Here is a 19,530-nt window from a genome sequence, read left to right on the forward strand (position 1 = left end):
GTTGGCCTGGTGGTGTAGTGGTTAAGTTCACACGCTCCACTTCAGCAGCAGCAGCCTGGGGTTTGCGAGTTCGCATCCTGGGCACGGACCTACACCACTTGTCGGCAGCTGTGCTGTGGTAGCAACCCACAGACAAAAGAGGGGAGGATTGGCATAGATGTTAGCTCAGGGACAATCTGCCTTAAGCAAAAGGAGGAAGATTGGCAACAGATGTTAGCTCAGGGCCAATCTTCCTCACCAAAAAAACCCCCCAGAAAAACCAAAAAACTGTTAGCAAGTACCCATTTGTACTCAAATCTACTGGTTAAAAACTTTTTTTCTTTTAAAATAGCCAAGTGTGTAAGACATTGATGACAATGCCACTGATCAACTTTTTAAATTATGTAATCCTGACTCACTGTACACAATGATTTAATCTGCTCTTCTGTCTGAATTTTTATTACATATTTCAGGTATTCCAAAAAATGTAGAAAATAATATAATGAGGGGTCATGAACAGCAAAAGCATTACAAATAAAATTGAGATCCCTTGTGTAGTTCTCTCAATTCCATTCCTCTTCTTTCTACTGAGGAATAACCACTATCATTTGGTGCTTACTATTCCTATGTATGTCTTATAATTTACACACAATCCTAAACAATATATAGCACTGTTTTGCACATTTTTAAACTGTTTATATTTATGTATCATTCTGCAACTTGTTTTTTACTGAAATTGTTTCTGGCATTTGTTCAAGTTGATGACTGTAGCTCTGGTTGGCTAATTTTAGCTGTGGTGTGGTATTGCATTGTGTGAATGCTCCCTAATTTATCCAGTCTCCTGATGAGGAGCCTCTAGGTTGTTTGGGATTTTTCACTCCTGCAAACAGTGCTTCACTGAACATTCTTAGAACCTGATGTCTAGAGTATATTCCTAGGTATAGAATTGCTGGGTGATCTAAGATGTATATCTTCATTAGATTTTACAAACGGTTGTATCAATTTTTGCTTGTACATCAGTGTTGGAGAGTTCCTGTTTTTTCACATTTTTCCCCATTTGGTATTATCAGACTTGTGTTAGTCTGACAGGAATAAAATGGGATTTCATTGTAGTTTAATGTTCTTTTCCCTGAGTAAGAGATAAAGTATTTTTTCATGTTTGTGGCTATTCAGATCTGTTCATCTGTGTATTACCTGTTCATATGTTTGTCTGTTTATCTTTTGGGTTGTCTTTTTCTTACTAAATTTTAGGAGACTTTTAAATTATTTTGATACTAATCCTTTGTTACATTGATTTTTGGTTCCATAGGAAAGTCCAGCCTTCTGAACTTGTAGGAAGTGTATGGACCAAAGAAGATAAAGAAATAAATTCTCCGAATTTATTAAAAATGATTCGCCACACCACAAATCTCACCCTCTGGTTTGAAAAGTAAGTTTTTACATACTCTGTCTTATTACTTCTTAATAATCATAATATTAAGTCATATATAAGCTAAAATTCTGGCTGAAAATATGTTTATTCTCTTCTACACTAGGTGAGGAAATTGCTTTCTAAGCCATGAATTTTTTTTTTTTTTTTTGGTTAGGTGCATTGTGGAAGCAGAAAATTTTGAGGAACGAGTGGCAGTACTAAGTAGAATTATAGAAATTCTGCAAGTTTTTCAAGATTTGAATAATTTCAATGGTGTATTGGAGATAGTCAGTGCAGTAAATTCAGTGTCAGTGTACAGACTAGACCATACCTTTGAGGTAAGTTTTAGGCTTAAATATTTCATCCTTTGTGGGGGAGATAAAATTAATGTAAAAGAGATTCCTTCTACTACTGGTCTTTTTGAGTAAATCCTTTGTAAATCCCTCTTATACCCTTAAATCCAGTGATATCAAGATATTAGAAGATAGATCAATATATACTAGTAAGCCTGGGATTCATCACAGAATATGGATTTGTGACTTTGTTTAATATGCTTACCTAAATGTAATGAAGTTCCAAATGGATTTTTTTAGTAGCACATTGATTGATAGTTTCAAATAAATGACAAAGGATTTTAAATATATATAAACAAATTACTTTAATCACCTTTAGTATATAGTCAAAGAAAGAGTAACATGAAGAAAACCTTTCTAAAACTTAAATCTGTTTTTTATATTATAAAATAGTATATATTTAGTGCTTATTTTAGAAAATTCAGAAGATACAGAAAGTATAGAAGGATATTTCACATATATATATATATATATATATATATATTTTTTTTTTTTTTTTTTTTTTGCTGAGGAAGATTTGCCCTGAGCTAACATCTGTTGCCAGTCTTCCTGTATGTGGGTTGCCGCCACAGCATGGCCACGAGTAGTGTAGGTCTGCGCCTGGGAAGTGAACCCGGGCCGCTGAAGCAGAGCATGTCGAACTTAACCACTAGGCCACTGTGGCTGGCCCCACATGTATTTTTAATAACAAAATTGAGATCAAATTGTACATAGATATTTATGATCTGTATCTTTTTATCATAAACATTTTCCTTTTTTTATCAGCTTATTTTCAAAAACAAATTTTTAATGGCTGCATGGTTTTGTATCCCATGGATAAACTATAATTTCCTTTATCACTCTATTCTGGGACAATTAAGTTATTTCTGATTTTTTGCTGTGATAAATAATTTAACATGGAATATCCATATACAGAAATCTTTGTAAGAATTTTATTATTTCCCTAAAATGAATTTCTAAAGGTGGAATTCCTAGGTCAGAGTATTTGTACATTTTAAGACTTTTGGTACATTTGCCAAGATGCTTTCTAGCAAGGTATGATAAATCCTTCCGGGTATTACTTTATTGCAAACTTATTTACAGATTACATGGGCAAAAAAAAAAAAAATAGCACCTCCTCTTTTTCTTTTCTTTTTTTTGTATTTTTGTAAATAACTGGTGAGGTTTCTTAAAATGTATTTAATGGCCATTTTAATTTCTTCTTTATAATTTATCTATTCATATCATCTCTTATTTTTCTGTTTGGGTGTTTGCATGTTATTGATTTTTATGAACTTGATATATTAAAGATATTAACACTTAGTCAGCTATTACCCATACTTTTTCCAGTTTCTAATTGTCTTTATTTTATCTGCTTTTTTAATTTTAAAATTTTTATATAATGTTTTTTATATGGAAGTTTTATAATTTTTATTTAAACATATCAATCTCTTCATTTCCGAATTCTTCCTTTGCTTTTGTACCTAGGAAGTCTTTTTTTAACACCTAAGTGAAGGGTAAAAAATTAGACTTAGCCATAGAAATATATTATTGCCTTTGGGAATGTGAATTTTTACAGTCTTTCTGGGAAATAATCTGGCAATATACGGTAAAATTAAAATATACATACTCTTGGACCCAGGAATAAAAACACCAAAGTTAATGTACAAAGATATAGTTTCTGCAGCATTAATTGAAGTAGCAGAAGACTAGGAACAACCTGTGTGTCCATCAATAGGAGAATGATTGAGTACAGAATATGGTTCAGCTATAGAAAAAAAAGTCATTAGGATTTGTGTGTATTGTCTTGGAAGAATATTTGTGATATTTTAGGGGAAAAGTCATAAGAAACTTCAAAATAATGAGTAAAATATGATTTCGTTTTGATATAATAAAACAGAACAAACCCTAAGCATCTAAGTGGAGTTGCGTGAGCATTGAGAAGTGTGTGGAAGGATACACACTCTTAGCATTGGTTCTTTCAGTGGGTTGTGATGAGAGGCGAGTGGAGGGTAAACTGCTTTCATGTATGTATTTTTCTATTTGAATGTTTGCATTTTATTGATTTGTATTAACTTTTAATATATTAAAGATATTAACAGTCAAATATTGCCAATATTAATCTATTTAGTAGATTAATAATTTCAATTCTGATTTTGAAAGACTCTGAAGTAGTATATTCATTTTAATAAGGTAAGCTTTAATTTCTTAAAATATTGGGTACAGAAAAATGTTTCTAAAAGTATGTGTAAGGTATAAAGAATAAAAATACAAAGAACACCTGTATACCTGGCATCCAGTTTAAGAACCCCTCCCAAGTCTGTCTCCTTCCTTGCCCCTTCAGAGCCAATCACCATTCTGAATTTTGTGCTTATCATTCTCTTGCTTTTTTCTGTAGTTTTACTATTTGTATCTCTAAACATTGTATCGTTTAACTTTGTATGTATGTTAATTATATGTGAGTAGGGCCGGCCCTGTGGCTTAGCGGTTAAGTGTGCGCGCTCTGCTGCTGGCGGCCCAGGTTCGGATCCTGGGCGCCCACCGACGCACCGCTTCTCTGGCCATGCTGAGGCCGCATCCCACATACAGCAGCTAGAAGGATGTGCAGCTATGACATACAACTATCTACTGGGGCTTTGGGGGAAGAAAAAGAAATAAAATTATTAAAAAAAAAATTATATGTGAATATAATTATTCCAAGACTTCTTTCATTCAACATTATATTCCTAAAATTCATCTATGTTGTTTCTTGTAGCTGTAGTTCATTCTTTTTCATTACTGTATCATATTATAGGAATAAATTTACCAAAGTTTACTTATTTATTCATTAGCTCTAATGGTCATTGGGATTGTTCCCAGTGTGGGGCCATTATCAGTAATATTGTTATGAACATTTTCTACATATATCCTGGTGCATACATGCACAAATTTCTCTGAGTTATATACATAAAAGTAGAATTACTAGAGGATAGGATATGGATATCTTCAGATTTACTAGATAATGCCAAATTGCTTTTCTAAGTAATTCTAAGTAAACCAGTTTATACTCCCACCCGAAATGGACAAATTCTAGTTATTTCACATTCACACCATCACTTGATATTGTCAGTTCCTTTAATTTTTCCAATCTTGTGATTTGGTTTATAATTCCCTGATTTCTAATGATTTTGAACCTCTTTTTAAATGTTTATTGGTTCTTTGTATTTCTTCCTTTGGAAATGTTTTGACCTTTTTTTGTTGTTTTTCTTATGAATTTGTATGAGTTCTCTTATATACTAGATTTTAATCTTTTGTCAGTTATGTGTGTTGTGGATGTCTTTTCCCAGATTGAAGCTTCCCTTTTCACCTTTTTTTATGATATCTTTTGATGAACCAAAGTTTTTAATGGTGTCAAATTTACTTATTTTTTTCTTTGTAATTTATGCTTTTGTTGTCTTGTTTAACAGATCCTCCTCTGTTATCTTAATGTTTTGTCTTTCACATTAAGTTCTTAATCCAGCTGGCAATGAGTTTTGAATATGGGGTGAGGTTCTAGTCTAATTTCATTTTTTGTTCCATATTGCTAGCCAGTTGCTCTCATACATTTATTGAAAGTCCGTCCTTTCCCCATTGATCTATAGTGCCAGCAGTATCATAAATTGAGTGTCCATAAGTCTGTGGACCTGTTTCTGGTCTCTCTGTTCTGTTCCTTTGATACATTTGATTATTTCTGTGCCAGTGCCTCATGTCCAAATTTCCATAACTTTATACTAGTTCTTGATAATGTATACCCACCAATCTTATTCTTTTTCAAGAGTGACTTCCTTCTGAACCTTTGCTCTTCTATATAAATTTTAGAATCAGTTTGTTTAATTTTTTAAAAAGTTGGGATTTTGGTAGGAATTGCATTGGCTCTATAAATCAGGTAGTGCAGAACAGCATTTTTACAATAATGAGTCTTCCCAACCATGAATATGGTATATCTCTCCATTTATTTATTCATTTAATAAAGTTTTATGGTTTTCTTGATGAAGATCTCACATCCTTTTTTGTTAGATTTATATTAGAATATTTTTTAAAATCTTGTTTTCTTTATTGACGATATCTAGAAATGCAGTTGACTTTTGCATATTGGTTTTATATCCAGCAACATTGCTAAATTCTCTCATTAACACTCTATATATAGATTTATTGGGTTTCTTCACATGCAATCATATCCTCTGTGAATACTGACAATTTTTCTTTTCAGTCCCTAGACCTTTGTTTATTATTCTTGTCCATGCTAGTTAGGACTTCCGAATAGTACTGACTAAAAGTGATGATGCAGTCACCTTTGCTTTTTCTGTAAGTTAAAGGAAATGCATTGAATGGTTCTCCATCAAGTATAATGTTTGCTGTGGATTTGTGTGTGTGTGTACTTATCAGGTTAAAAATAAAGTAATTAATTTTTAATAAGAAAATGTAATAATGAAATATGAAAGAAATGACTGCTCACTTAGTTTACTAAATTTTTGTTCAATTCTTCTCTCCTTCCCACAGCCTTCTCCTCCTTACAAAACCTTACCCTTAGCCCCAAAAGACCTTTCAGTGGAAAAATATTTGAATGCTGAGGGGTTATATTTCTCTCCTATAGCTATAACTTGAAACTCTGGCTGTTCAGAATTATAACTAATAAGGTCCTAAGGAAGAATTTTTTTATTGCTTAATCCTCTAATTATATTAGAGAAATCTAAGTTTTTACGTTTTATATTTATAGATAAGATGAGAAATTTCAGGCGAGTGTAGAAAAATTGTTTTCAAATATTTGCAAAATTTTATAAAATTCAAAGCTCTGCATAAAATGTGATCGAATTGTAAAAATAAATTATACTCAATTTATATATTTTAAAGGCATTGCAGGAAAGAAAAAGGAGAATTTTGGATGAAGCTGTGGAATTAAGTCAAGATCACTTTAAAAAATACCTAGTAAAACTTAAGTCAATCAATCCACCTTGTGTGCCTTTTTTTGGTAAGTTACTAAATATAGATTTATATTTTGAGGGAGAGTGTGTTGTAGCCAAAAGAGACCAGCTTTTAGAGTTAGTTTGTCCTGATTTTATATCTGAGCACATCTAGTTTTATTAGCTGTCTGTATTGATAAATAAAACTTAAACTCTCTATTTTCTTATCTGTAAAATGAAGATGATGATAATTACCTCGTAGAGTTGTAAGGAGCTCTGTGAGGTCTCATCTACAAGAGCAGTAATCCCAGTCACGAGGCTCCACCCTCATGATTTAAGCACCTCCCAAAGGCCCCACCTCTGAATACCATCACATTGGGCAGTTAGGATTCAACTATGAACATTCAAATCGTAGCATGCACACGTGTGCACATGAGAGCCCACGCACACACCTGGTTGTGATAACCAAAAATGTCTTCATTTCCCAAATATTCCCTGGGGGACAAAATTGCCCCCAGTTGAGAGCCACTGATTTAAATGAATCAGTACTTTTGCATGAAAGAGGAACTAAAAACTTTCTCTCTGTTCCAGAGTGAGGAATAATTCTTTTCCTATCTAAATTACGGGCTTTGAGAAAACAGAATTAGTTTATATATCTGCAGTCTTATTAACCAGAATTGGCTTGAAATTAATTTACTGATTAGGAATAATTAAATATTTTTAATGAAATATTAAAACGGTTAGATTTAACACAATTTAGACTTTGTGAATGAATCCTCCCTTTTATTTTAGGCTATTAGTCTAAGAAATGGTGAATTAAGATTTTTCTGAACCTTCATTTTTTTTTTATTTTAAATTATCTCCACGTTAAAAAATTCTTAATGTAAAATTAATGATTAAGTCTATCAGAGACTTAGCAACGATTTAGGAGTAGAATTACTGGATTATAGGATGTCTTTCAACTTCACTAGATCGGTTGTTTGGCCAAATGGTTGATTAGGTAACCAATTTTATAACGTTTCTTCAAATACTTTTTTTTTACTAGGAATATATTTAACAAATATTCTGAAGACTGAAGAAGGGAATAACGATTTTTTAAAAAAGAAAGGGAAAGATTTAATCAATTTCAGTAAGAGGAGGAAAGTAGCTGAAATTACTGGAGAAATTCAGCAGTATCAGAATCAACCTTACTGTTTACGGATAGAACCAGAAATGAGGGTAAATATTTCTTTGCTTATCTTTAAAAGAGAACATGTTAAATCCTCTGCTATCTCTAAGAAATATCATAACCACACATTATTCTATTTATTTTGTTATGAAAATAATACGAGTTAATAATAGAAGTGATAAATATTACATATTCTGTACTAACAATCTGCAGTTATTAAATTATTATATTATTAGGTACTTTTTCTCAAAAGTATTACTTGTTTGTACAGCTGGTTCAAGTAACACTTTCAAAAAAATGAATGACAAAATGGAATGAAAGAAGCTTTCTGATGTTCATGCAGTAAAAAGAAAATCCACTACTAGTACTATCATTGATTAATGGCCATTTTAGATATTTTACGTGTGCCAATATAACATTAAGTAATTAATCCCTTCATAAGAACACTAGATTTAAACATTCTATCAGTTGATATTCTATTTTGAGCAGTAGTTCATAATATTGATTCTGTGGTGCTATAAGATGTGGAATTCCTTCTAAATTAGAGTAAATTATGATATTATGTTAAGTGAATTTTATTGTATTATACTTATTTGAAATTCAGAACATATAATAACTGTCGGTCACAGTAAGTTCACCTGTCACAATAAAAATGGTGCTAAACTTTCACATGTAGTCTGCAGGTTGGGCATATTGGGTGAAAATGGTCACCACCATTCCCACCCTACTAAATTGTAAGATGGTAGCTATTCTTTGTTCCCAGTTCAAAACAAGGTATCCTAAAGTCCTAAGAAAGAATGACCTAATGTACGCCATTAGGAAAATGTGCAGATACCTGCTCTAAAGAAAGTGGTGATAAGCCATTGGGGGTCATTGATTTCATCCCATTCCCTCACCATTGGGCCAACTCTCTGTGCTGTGGGACTTCATAGGGCTAAAGAAATATGTTCTTGAAGCCCAGAATAGAGTTCACAGTATATTTTCCCACAGAAATAATGTTATATTGTAGTTGGTTATACTTGACATAGTACTTCTAGCATTCACAGCTCGGTGACTATCCTAATAGTTTTTTGTAATCTGGTCTAGACTTCCTGCTATCGTTTAAAGCATTCTGTTGGGGGCCAAGGGGAGGGGTGGAGAATGCTTTCTTTATGATTGAGTCAAAGTAAGTTTAAAATATAGACAAAGTAGCTATTCACTTTTCAAACCATAGTTAACCAAGCTAAATAGTATTAAAAAATAGAGCAAAGGATGAGAAAATCAGGAATACTGATTATAATTATAATTTTATAAAAGTCTTTAAATTACTATTGGTTCATATGATTTAATTTAGCCAACCTAAATATAAGAACAAATTGTTTCAATATTGTTAAAGGAATAATACAGTTTTCTTGAAATTGGCAGAATGCCTGAAAAATGGAAAAATTTTATACTAGAAATTCTAAAGCTCATTTTGCTTACTGCTAAAGCTAAAACCCAGTTCTTATTTTTATATGTGTTTTTAAACCATTTCAAAATTCAATAAAGCTAAATCCGATGATTTGCTTCTAAGCAATTTTTCTAATGAAATCATCAGAGATGTACAGAAAAATTTATGTACATGGAGTTAATAATAATAATTGTTATTATAGCAAAGAATTAGAAAGCGCCTATATGGATAACTACCTATACAGCGATTGGCGAAATAAATTCTGAAACATCCATCTTATGAAATATTATAGAGTTAAAATTTGTATATTTTATAAAGTAAGTAAACCACATGGAAAAAAATTAATTGAATGTAAACTAAAAAAAGGTTAAAAATAACTATGGTGTGATCCCAGTTTTGTGGGGGTAAAAATGCAATATATGTATACATGCATATATTCACACACACAATTAAAACGTTAGAAGGATATTCTAATAGTGAAATGTTAACAGTGATCTCTGGTTAGTGAGATTACTGTTTATCCTTCTTTTTGTACTTTGCTAAATCATCTACATTTTCTACCTAAAAACTTAAATGTAAGCTTAGAAAAAATTTTTTGATAAAGACAAAAAAGTTATTTTACTAGAGGCTAGCATAGATAAGTTTTAGTTTATAATTGTTCTTGAAATTACTTTTGAATAGACCTTAATCCAATTTATGTCTACTTTTTTTTCTATCAAAGTTTCATTGTGGATTATAACTATAATTCTGTACTAAACACTTGATAACTTAGTGGTGATGATCATTTTGTTGTCATAATGAGTAGGAATAATGTTAACTGAGGGATACTCAGCCATTAAGATGGTAAGAAATGAAAATCTGTTCATCCTCATAATAGAACTTTAAGACTAGATTATATAACTTCCTTAGAAATCATACAATTTTATTCAGAAGTACAGAGATTGTAATCATCAATCTTTGTGGACTTTTCAGACATTATGATCTCTTACATTGCTGATAATTTTTTATATTAAACTGATGAAATAAATGTTTTAATAAGATCTAAAACATGTACTTATGGATTTTTAATTCCAGAGGTTCTTTGAAAACCTTAACCCCATGGGAAATACTCCTGAAAAAGAGTTTACAGATTATTTGTTCAATAAATCACTAGAAATTGAACCCCGCAACTGTAAACAGCCGCCTCGATTTGTAAGTCCATTACAGTTTTGGAAAAAAATTTTTTAAAAACAATATTATCTTCAATGTTTAACAACCTATTTCAATAGCTGTTTTTAAGTGTTCTGTTTTACATTACTATACTATATCTAAAATTATATATACTGTGGGGGGAAATGTCAGCCTTTTGATAAAATCTGGTTTATCCCTTATCTTAGTGCTACTTTTCTGTCCTATTTTGATCCTTCCTAATATTAGGGGAAAAGCTGTGAGAAGGTGAGACCCTAAAATGCTAGGTAGCTGGTTGGAACAGGAAACGAAGGACCTGAGAAGGAGTAACCAGATGTATCAGGTTCTTCTGCTTGTCTGTGACTCCTGCCACGAGAGCACCATGGTCTGCGGTTGCCGCTGGAACCCCCTCTCCCCCTAAAATTTGCTACCACAGTTCCTGGTTATTCCTGGGGTTTGTAGTAGTGGCAGAAATAGTAGTGGAAGACCAGTTCTAAGAAGCTGAAAGTGAAGCAAGATGTGGGAGGAAGTGAAAACATCTGTCACACACCAACTTTGGGCCAAGCCGTAAGCTAGGTAGTTTCATGTCATCTCATCTGCACAAGACTTGTATGACACAGATCTCATTCTCATTTTACAGACATGAAAACTGAGGCACAAAGCAGTTAAATAACTTTTTCAAGGCTGCATAGCTGGATACTGGCACAGTAGAGATTTAACTCAAGTCATCTCAATCTGAGTTCCTTGTTCTTTATTAGGTTACCACTGTGAGAATTTTAAAAGGTGGGCAGAGGTTGAGGGTGGGGGACAGTGCTAGCAGTTTTCTCCAAATACTTTAAAATGCCATTGTAGAGGTTGGTCACTTACTATTAGGAGGAAAAAAAGGTCTTTTGTTTTTTTCCAGAAGTACCTAACGTAATATGTTGCATTTATTATGTTCACAGTAAATATTTGTAAAATTGGTATTGATGATGTGAAGGAGAGGTTAAGGTTCAAGTGTTTGGGGAGAAAAAAGTTGTTTTCACACAGATTTTCAAAAAGTTGTTTTCACACAGATTTTCAACAATTTTAGTTCTATAGTATGAAAAGAGGTTTACTTATGTTTGAGTTCATCTTAAAATTAAGCCAATCAAATTTCAAAGTGTTCTAGAATCCTTGCAGACTGGGATTTCATTGTACTCCCGTAACTATATGCTAAGAATTAGTAAGGTAGTGCTAAGTCATAAAAATAAGTGCAAGTTAGTAATGATAATTGTGTTTGCTTTTCCCAGCCTAGGAAATCAACTTTCTCTTTAAAATCTCCTGGAATAAGGCCTAACACAGGCCGACATGGCTCTACCTCAGGCACTTTACGAGGACATCCGACACCGTTAGAAAGAGAACCGTGTAAAATAAGCTTTAGTCGGATTGCTGAAACTGAGCTTGAAGCAACAGTGTCGGCACCAACCTCTCCAAATACACCCTCTACTCCACCCGCGTCCGCCTCTTCAGACCTTAGTGTGTTCTTAGATGTGGATCTCAACAGTTCCTGTGGTGTGTGTTTGATGTAAACCCTTTGGTGAAAAAGGAACCTTGTGTTTCAGATCCTTTTTCTCACCATTTTAATTAGGGAACTGTGGAATTCTTTGCGGGCTCTATTGGTGTGGGAGATGATGTCTGCATGTGAATTCGTGGTTAACACAAGGGAGCGGGGCATCTTTTGTGTATTGCTTATGCATATTGTTTTCTAGTTTATTCCTTCAACAAAGATTTATTTACTAGCTTTTGGGCCCCACTACTACTTCGGGGAGTGATAAACAATGAATAAGAAAATGAACAGATAAGTTCTGTGAAGGAAATTTTAAAAGAGACTGTGATAGAGGGAACTACTTATGCTAAGAAAGGAGAAACATTCAAGGTACAAAGAGTTTAAAAACTAACATTGCAAAAGATGATGATAAAATTCAGTACTTTGTGTATGTTATTACATATCACTTTAAAATGTTATTTTAAAAATAAAGTCATACATATTACCTTCCTTTTCAAATGAATGCTTCTCATTCCAACAGGCAGCAACAGCATCTTTGCTCCAGTCCTCTTGCCGCACTCAAGTAAGTAAGGATTTGAGTTGATGCTAATGAAACGACTGTAAAGATAATAATTGAGTTGATTAAATTTGTATATGAGTATTTTGGGTTTTAGCAACATTTAAAAATATAAGCAGTGAATGAAATCCTTATAAATAAATTTAATTATTTACTTACAACTGGGTGCTATTTAAACTTTACTATAGTTTGTTTTCAGCATTTTACAACCTATATATGTTCTAGGGGCTGTGCAACCTTGAACAAATTACGTAGCATCCCCAGAGTTGTTATGGATCAAATGAGCTGCCCCTGTAGGTCACCTGGCACGTTGCAGGCACAGGATGAGCAGTGACTTCGTGTCAGCTGCCTCTCCTGTCTCCACCTTGCCCAAGTCACTCTCCCTGGGAAGAGAATACCAAATGTGTGTCAGGGTTTCAGGCTCACCCTTGAGCACTTGTTTCTTTACATGATCTTAGTTAATGAAAGCAGTATTTTAGGTAAAACACTATTCTGTCATTCTTAATTGTTTCATAATTTATGACATAAATGCTGTCACCTTTCTTTCTATGGTCATTTGTTTAAAACAAAATAACCCAAAAAGGACACAGCAGCTTCAGGAATAATTCTCCTAATCTGGGGGACTTCTGCTTCTATCATAGTAACGTATATAATTTAGATAGTAGCAACAGAGTCCCTGTCTCATGAGAAAATAAGTTATTCTTTGAAATGTTTAATTACTGTACTTTGTTTTAATTTTTAAATTTTTATCAAAGTGATATGTGCATAGAGTTTAAAAGGCAAATAGTGCTAAAACACTTAAATGGAATTAACAACAGCCCCTACCCCATGTCTGCCCACCCCTGTCCTTGTTCTCCAGTGACACACATTTTTATTTTATTTTTATTATTTTTTTGGTGAGGAAGATTGGCCCCGAGCTAACATCTGTGCCCATCTTCCTCTATTTTGTATGTGGGATGCCACCACAGCATGGCCTGATGAGCGGTGTGCAGGTCCGAAGCCAGGATCCGAATCCGTGAACCCCAGACCGCCGAAGTAGAGCTCACGAACTTAACCACTATGCCACTGGGCGGGCCCCAACATTTGCACATTTTTTAATGATGTTTTTCTGTTTTTCTCTCTTTTGAATCATTAATTGTAGACAGTATTTACTGATTTCCTGTTGTAGCAGCTGAGGATCTCACCCCTCACTTTGCATAGTATACTTACCACATTTGGGGAAAACACCACTCCCTTCTGAGTCAAGCAGTGGGTATTCTGATTATGCCTCCTTTCTTGTACAGCAGTTTCCTGAAGTGAAGAATAGCTCATTAACGCTTAGGTTTTTTGTTTGTTAGTTTTTTAAACATCAGTTGCTTAGTCTTCCCACAGTCTTGCACAGTACAGTTTTCCATTAAGGTCAGACCACTCAAGGAAGCTATCAGGAGGGGGTTTTTTTTTTTTTTTGCTTTTTAACTTGGAAACTTCCTTCCTGGTGCCCTTTTGTCCTCCTGCTCAGTTTGGGCTGGTTTCTGTCTCAGCCTCTGACCCAGCTGTCGTCCTGGAACTTGCTTTTGTTGTCATCCTAGAAATTCCCTTCTCTTCTCTCCTGTGTTAGATCCTTGTTTTTGGATTCCTTGTCTTCTTTCTGATAGTCTCCCTTGTTTTGGTAGGGGCACATCCTCCAGTAGCTACCTGGGAAAGGGTATAAAGCTTTTAAGTTCTTGCATTTCTGAACATGTAATACATGTTCGGCTGGGTATAGAATTTAAATAATTTTCACTCGGAATATTGAAGGCATTTTCCTACTGTCTTCTAGCTTTCATACTTGCTGTTTAGAAGTCCAGTATCACTCACTCATAAATTATTCATGCATAATTTCTAAATGCCTGATAATGTGCAGGCACTATTCTAGATGCAGGAGATATGGCACTGAACAAAACAGACAAAAATCCTTCTGTCAGTGACCCTACATTCTCAATCCTTTTTTTTTTTAAAAAAAACTAGAGGATACCTGCTGTAGCAAAGGGTTCCCAAAATACAATGCCTTAAATGAAGTAGAAGTTTATTTCTCACAATAGCCAGGGCAAGTTACAACTCTGCTCCACAAGGTTTTCAAGCTAGCGGGGCAATTCAGGATTCTCAGAATGTGGCTTCCATCTCTGAGTCTTGAGTGATTGCTTCAGTTGTTACCATTCTTCTGCCAGCAGGAACGTGGAGGGCAAGGAGCTTTGTTATAAAAACGTGATCTGGGAGTTGCACACATCATTCCTGCTCTCATCCCATTGACAAAACTTAGTACATGGACATACCTAGCTACAAGGGAGGCTAAGAAATGTTGTCTCTAACTGGGCAGCCTTTTGTCTTGCTAAAATGCATGGCATCCTATTACTAAAAGGAAGAACGGGAAAGGTGCACTGGGGGACAGTTAGCAGTCTCTGCCACAATATATTCAAGACACTTTTAGGATCTTCTCTTTTTTCACAATGATCTGCTTTGATGTGGGTCTTTTTTTTCTTTCATTTTGCATCTACTTAATGAGCACTTTAAATTTAGAGATTTATGTCTTTGATCTCTAGAAAATGTTCCTTGTATCATTTGTTAATAATTTCTTCCCCACTGTGTTCTCTGACTCCCTTTTTGGAGCTCCTTTTCCATACTGTACATCCTGAATTGATCCTCCAGTTTTCTTGTCTTTTCTTTCCTATCGTCCATCTCTTTGTTTTCTTGTTCTGTTTTCTGGGAGATTTCCTTACTTTATCTTCCAACTCTTCTATTTTTTTTTTCATCTATCGTGATTTTGAATTTCCAAGAATTCTTTCTAGTTCCTGCTCTGATCATGGCATTTTTATATCATCCTATTCTGGTTTCATGGATTCACTTTCTTCTCTTGTCTCTCATAGGATATTAATTATAGTATTTTTGACAAAACATTTATTTTGTTTCTGGTATTGTCTCTCTTCTGAATTCCTTTCTTCTGTTAGTTGTAGTCTTTTTTCTTCCATGCTGGAGGCTTTTCTTTCTTGTGTGGTATCCTTAGCTTTCTGTTCATATTTTGGAGTGTGGCAGTAAAAACTGATGGCAAGTGCTGTATCCATGGGCAGAGCTCACTGACTTGTGGGTTTCGCTGTAGAGTGATAGAGTGATGAAAATTTTTTTACTTAGGAAATCCCCAAATGTAAAAATCTATGAGGCCTTTTCTAGGAATGTTTAGTTTTTCCAAAGAAAGATCTTTGAATCTTCTGCCTGAGAGGTCTCCACATTTAGTATGAAAATCTGTGTTTTCAGCACAGATTAGTATCCCCAAGTCTGAAGTTTAGATTCTCCAGAGGATAAAACCCCCAGTGTCTTTTGGTGGTGGGAATGAAGTAGGTGCCTGGTCTCACTAAGTGGAGAGTAGGGGTTGTGGTTCTAATTGCCCCTGAGCTAGACTTAATCAGGTCTTCGGTTTTCCTGCCCGTGCCTTCCATTGTACCAAGTGCCTTTAACTGCTGAGCTCTCCTGGGGTTCTGTGGGGGCACATTTGCTACTGTTTGTCAGTATCATTGACTGTTGACCTTTGGGTTTCATCTTCCTCCTTTGCCTCCTTCATAGACCTTGTGGTCCACTTCATACATCGAAGCTTCAGGATTCAGATGTGTCCTGGCTTCACTGGGGTTTGTGTGTGTTTCTTTTTTTCTTATTGTTCTGTGGTGGCAACGTCTGTACTGTCTTAGTTTCTAGAGCTGCTGTAACAAAGTGCCACAGACTGAGCAGCTTAAAAGAACGTAGCTCTGGAGGCTGCAAGTCCAAAAGCATGGCGTTGCCAGTCCATGCTCCCTCTGACACCTGTGGGGAGGCTCTTTCCTTGCCTCTTCTAGCTGTTGGCATTTGCTGGCGATCCTTGGCGTCCTTTGGTTTGTAGATGCATGGCTTCTGTCTCTGCCTCTGTTGTCACACGACCATCTTCTCTCTGTGTGTCTTTGTCTCTTCTCTTGTAAAGACACTCGTCATGCTGGGTTAGGGCCCACTTTCATCCTCACTTGATTACATATCTGTAAAGACCTTGTTTCCAAATAAGGTCACATTTACAGGTTCTGGGGGGTTAGGACTTCAACATATCTTTTGGGGGGACTCAGTTCAACCCATAACACTATGCCACTTTAGAACCAGGAGTTCTAGACATTATTTTGGATGGTAGTAAAACACATTTTCCATATGATAAAGAAAATTTTGTTTTGAAATTTAATAGAAAATATTGAGAATAACCACATAAAATTCTGAACATCCTAAAATAAATCCTGAAGAAAGAAATAAAATATTTATAGTAAGTATGAAAAGTGCTCACATGCAATGAGAAAAACAGCAAGACTTCATTAACAACAGACATGAATAGACGGTTCACCTCACAGTATGAGCAAGCCTAGGTTAGAAGGTATTCTCAGACATTGCTTACTGCTTATAAATTGGTATGTTAGTATGACCCTTTTGGAAAGAAATCTGAGAACAACATGTGCGACCATAAAAATGTTCACACCCTTTGGTTGTATTCATTCAACAGAAAATTGAGTACTTGCTTTGTACCAGCTACTCTGCTAAGTACTAGGGATTCAGTGGCAAACAAGAATGACAAAGGCTCTGCCTCATTTATACAAAATACCATAAACTTTTGGGAAGAAGTCACATACGTGAAGATCACATTGTTCATCCCACTTTCCTGGTTTTTCTACTGTAATTTTCACTCCTAGTCTCTCTTGCTGGTTTCTCTTCATTTTCTCAACCTATTAACATTGGAATGTCCTAAGACTTAGTCCCTGGACCGCTTTTCTTCTCACTCACTTGGTTGTCTCATTCAGTCTTATATCATCTATATGATAATAATTCCCCAATTTTTTCTCTACCCAGAACCTCTCTCTTGACCTTTAGACCCATATATTTGGTGACCTGTTCAATGTCTCCGTGTGGGTATCTGATAAGAATCTCAAACTTAACCTCTCCAAAATTGAGCTTGGTTTCATCCCCTCTGGAGTTGTTCTTCCCACAGCCTCCTCAGCTCAGTTCTGACTGCATCTGTCTAATCGCTTAGGCCAAAAATGCTAGACTTATCTTTTACTTTTACTTCTCTTTCTCATGCCCCAAATGTAATCCATCAACAAATCTTGTTTACCCTCAAAATATATTTAGAATCTAACCATTTCTTGCCATCTCGACTGCTGCCACGCTGGGCCAAACCACCATAACTCTTACCTGGTTTATTATAGTAGCATCCTAACTTCCCACCTTCCACACTTCAGTCTGTTTTCAGTACAGCAGCCAGGTCCTTTTAGAATGATGCTGGGACAGCTGTGAGAGTTTCTGAGTCTGAGCCTTCCTCCACAGTTAGACCACTTAACCACTATGTCACGCTTCTCCACAGCAGGCACTCAGTAACCCTTGCTGAAGTGTGAACACAATTTTATTTTCTATCAAGAACATTTCCCTACAAGATTACAGTTTTTGTGAGCATTACGATAACTGTGTGTGGAGAGAGAGATCAAATAAGGAGTTGGTCCATAATTACAGGTATTTTTAATCATATGAAAAAGATGAAATAAATGAAAATAGTTCTTATTTTGTGTCTGGTTGGCATGTTTAGGGATCCCCTAATACTTTATTATTTTGTAAATTTCCTTTAATGTAAATTTCCTAACGCGTCTATTATCAATGAGAGACTTGCAAAGAGAACGAGTTTTGATACAACCCTACCTTATGGTCTCCTATATGGAGGTTTTATTACCTGCGTAGAAGTATATCTGATACTAGCTGCTTTAAAAATGCATGGCCTCTGTTTATGGAAGATCTTTCTCTGGAAGTTATTACAGTTTATACAAATATGTCTGTTTTGTCTGTTTTAGATTTAAAAAAGGCTTTTCAGGGAGCAGAATCTCATTATTAATCTTAATTAAATAGTATATCTTCATTTAGTTAAAGTACCTACCATGTGCCAGGCACAACCACTGTGCTAGGTGCTAGGGATACAAAAATAAATACACACTGCCCTCAAAAAGCTTACAGTTTAATGGAGAGGATAGATAAACCAACAGTCTGACAAATGCCATAGCAGAGGTGATCACAGATTGAAATCAAGTCTTGTCATATGATTGCACTGTGAATTGTGGTTAAACTAATCTTTTTTACCCGCAGAGTCTTTCTTCAGTTCGTGTGGTAGTTTACATAAACTAAGTGAAGAGCCACTGATTCCTCCTCCTCTTCCTCCTCGAAAAAAGTTTGATCATGATGCTTCAAATCCCAAGGTAGTCAACAGGACTTAGGTTTGCCTCAACTTATTCAAAGTTGTGAATCTTCAAAATAGTGCTTCTTCTTATAAAGAGTCTGTCAATTGTAATTTGGCTACCCTTTATGGTTTTAAATATTTGGGTCTTATTTAAAAAATACTTTAAACAGTTGTTTAATCCTCATAAGCTTTTTCTAAAAAAGAGCCTGGGCAGATTCACAGATGCTCAGAAAAAGTACACTTTCTTTCTGATAGATCGAAAGAACTTGAGTATTCAAAGTAGTCTTCGGATTTTCCGCTGCATCAGAATCACCTGGAAGGCTGTTAAAACCAGATTGCCAGAGTTTCTGATTCAGTAGGTCTGGGGTGGGGCCCAAGAATTTGCATTTCTAACAAGTTTCCTGCTGGTGCTGATGCTGCTGCTCCCTGGATCACACTTGGAGAAGCAGCACTCTAAGCCTCACTGGAGAAATAGAAGTGAATGTCCAGAAAGCAGAAGCTGGACGTTAAGTCCTCTTGACATCACGTCCTTTCGTGTCTACAGAGCTATGTATTCTTTCACTTACTTGCCTATTATAATTAAATGCATAAATTTATGAAATGTGTATACGAAGCAAGATAATCTGAGGCATTATGTTCTAAGATTCCAATTAAAACATCTCATATATAAAAATATTAAACTAGGCCCTGAATTAAACTGAGAGTAATTTACTCATAAATCTGATCATTAAATCAGATTAACCTATTTTGAGCCTCTGGTTTTAACTTGACACATAAGAATTTTTCAGTCTTTTAAAAACTTTTTCTTA

At 34.9% G+C, this 19,530-nt stretch overlaps 1 protein-coding gene across 4 annotated transcripts in view; it reads left to right on the forward strand.

The window, feature by feature from the left end:
* The window catches only part of SOS2 (SOS Ras/Rho guanine nucleotide exchange factor 2), a 93,657-nt gene that overhangs the window by 72,702 nt on the left and 1,425 nt on the right, over positions 1 to 19,530 (forward strand). For all 4 annotated transcript variants that reach the window (XM_058540613.1, XM_058540615.1, XM_058540616.1 and 1 more), the window contains 8 exons: positions 1,289 to 1,408; positions 1,566 to 1,728; positions 6,592 to 6,709; positions 7,687 to 7,859; positions 10,313 to 10,429; positions 11,677 to 11,938; positions 12,454 to 12,495; positions 18,631 to 18,740. In XM_058540613.1, the coding sequence (XP_058396596.1) occupies positions 1,289 to 1,408; positions 1,566 to 1,728; positions 6,592 to 6,709; positions 7,687 to 7,859; positions 10,313 to 10,429; positions 11,677 to 11,938; positions 12,454 to 12,495; positions 18,631 to 18,740 (1,105 nt within the window). The remainder of the gene's footprint in view (positions 1 to 1,288; positions 1,409 to 1,565; positions 1,729 to 6,591; positions 6,710 to 7,686; positions 7,860 to 10,312; positions 10,430 to 11,676; positions 11,939 to 12,453; positions 12,496 to 18,630; positions 18,741 to 19,530) is intronic.

Source organism: Diceros bicornis, chromosome 5, assembly GCF_020826845.1.
Source record: "Diceros bicornis minor isolate mBicDic1 chromosome 5, mDicBic1.mat.cur, whole genome shotgun sequence".
In the NCBI taxonomy this organism is placed as follows: domain Eukaryota; kingdom Metazoa; phylum Chordata; class Mammalia; order Perissodactyla; family Rhinocerotidae; genus Diceros; species Diceros bicornis.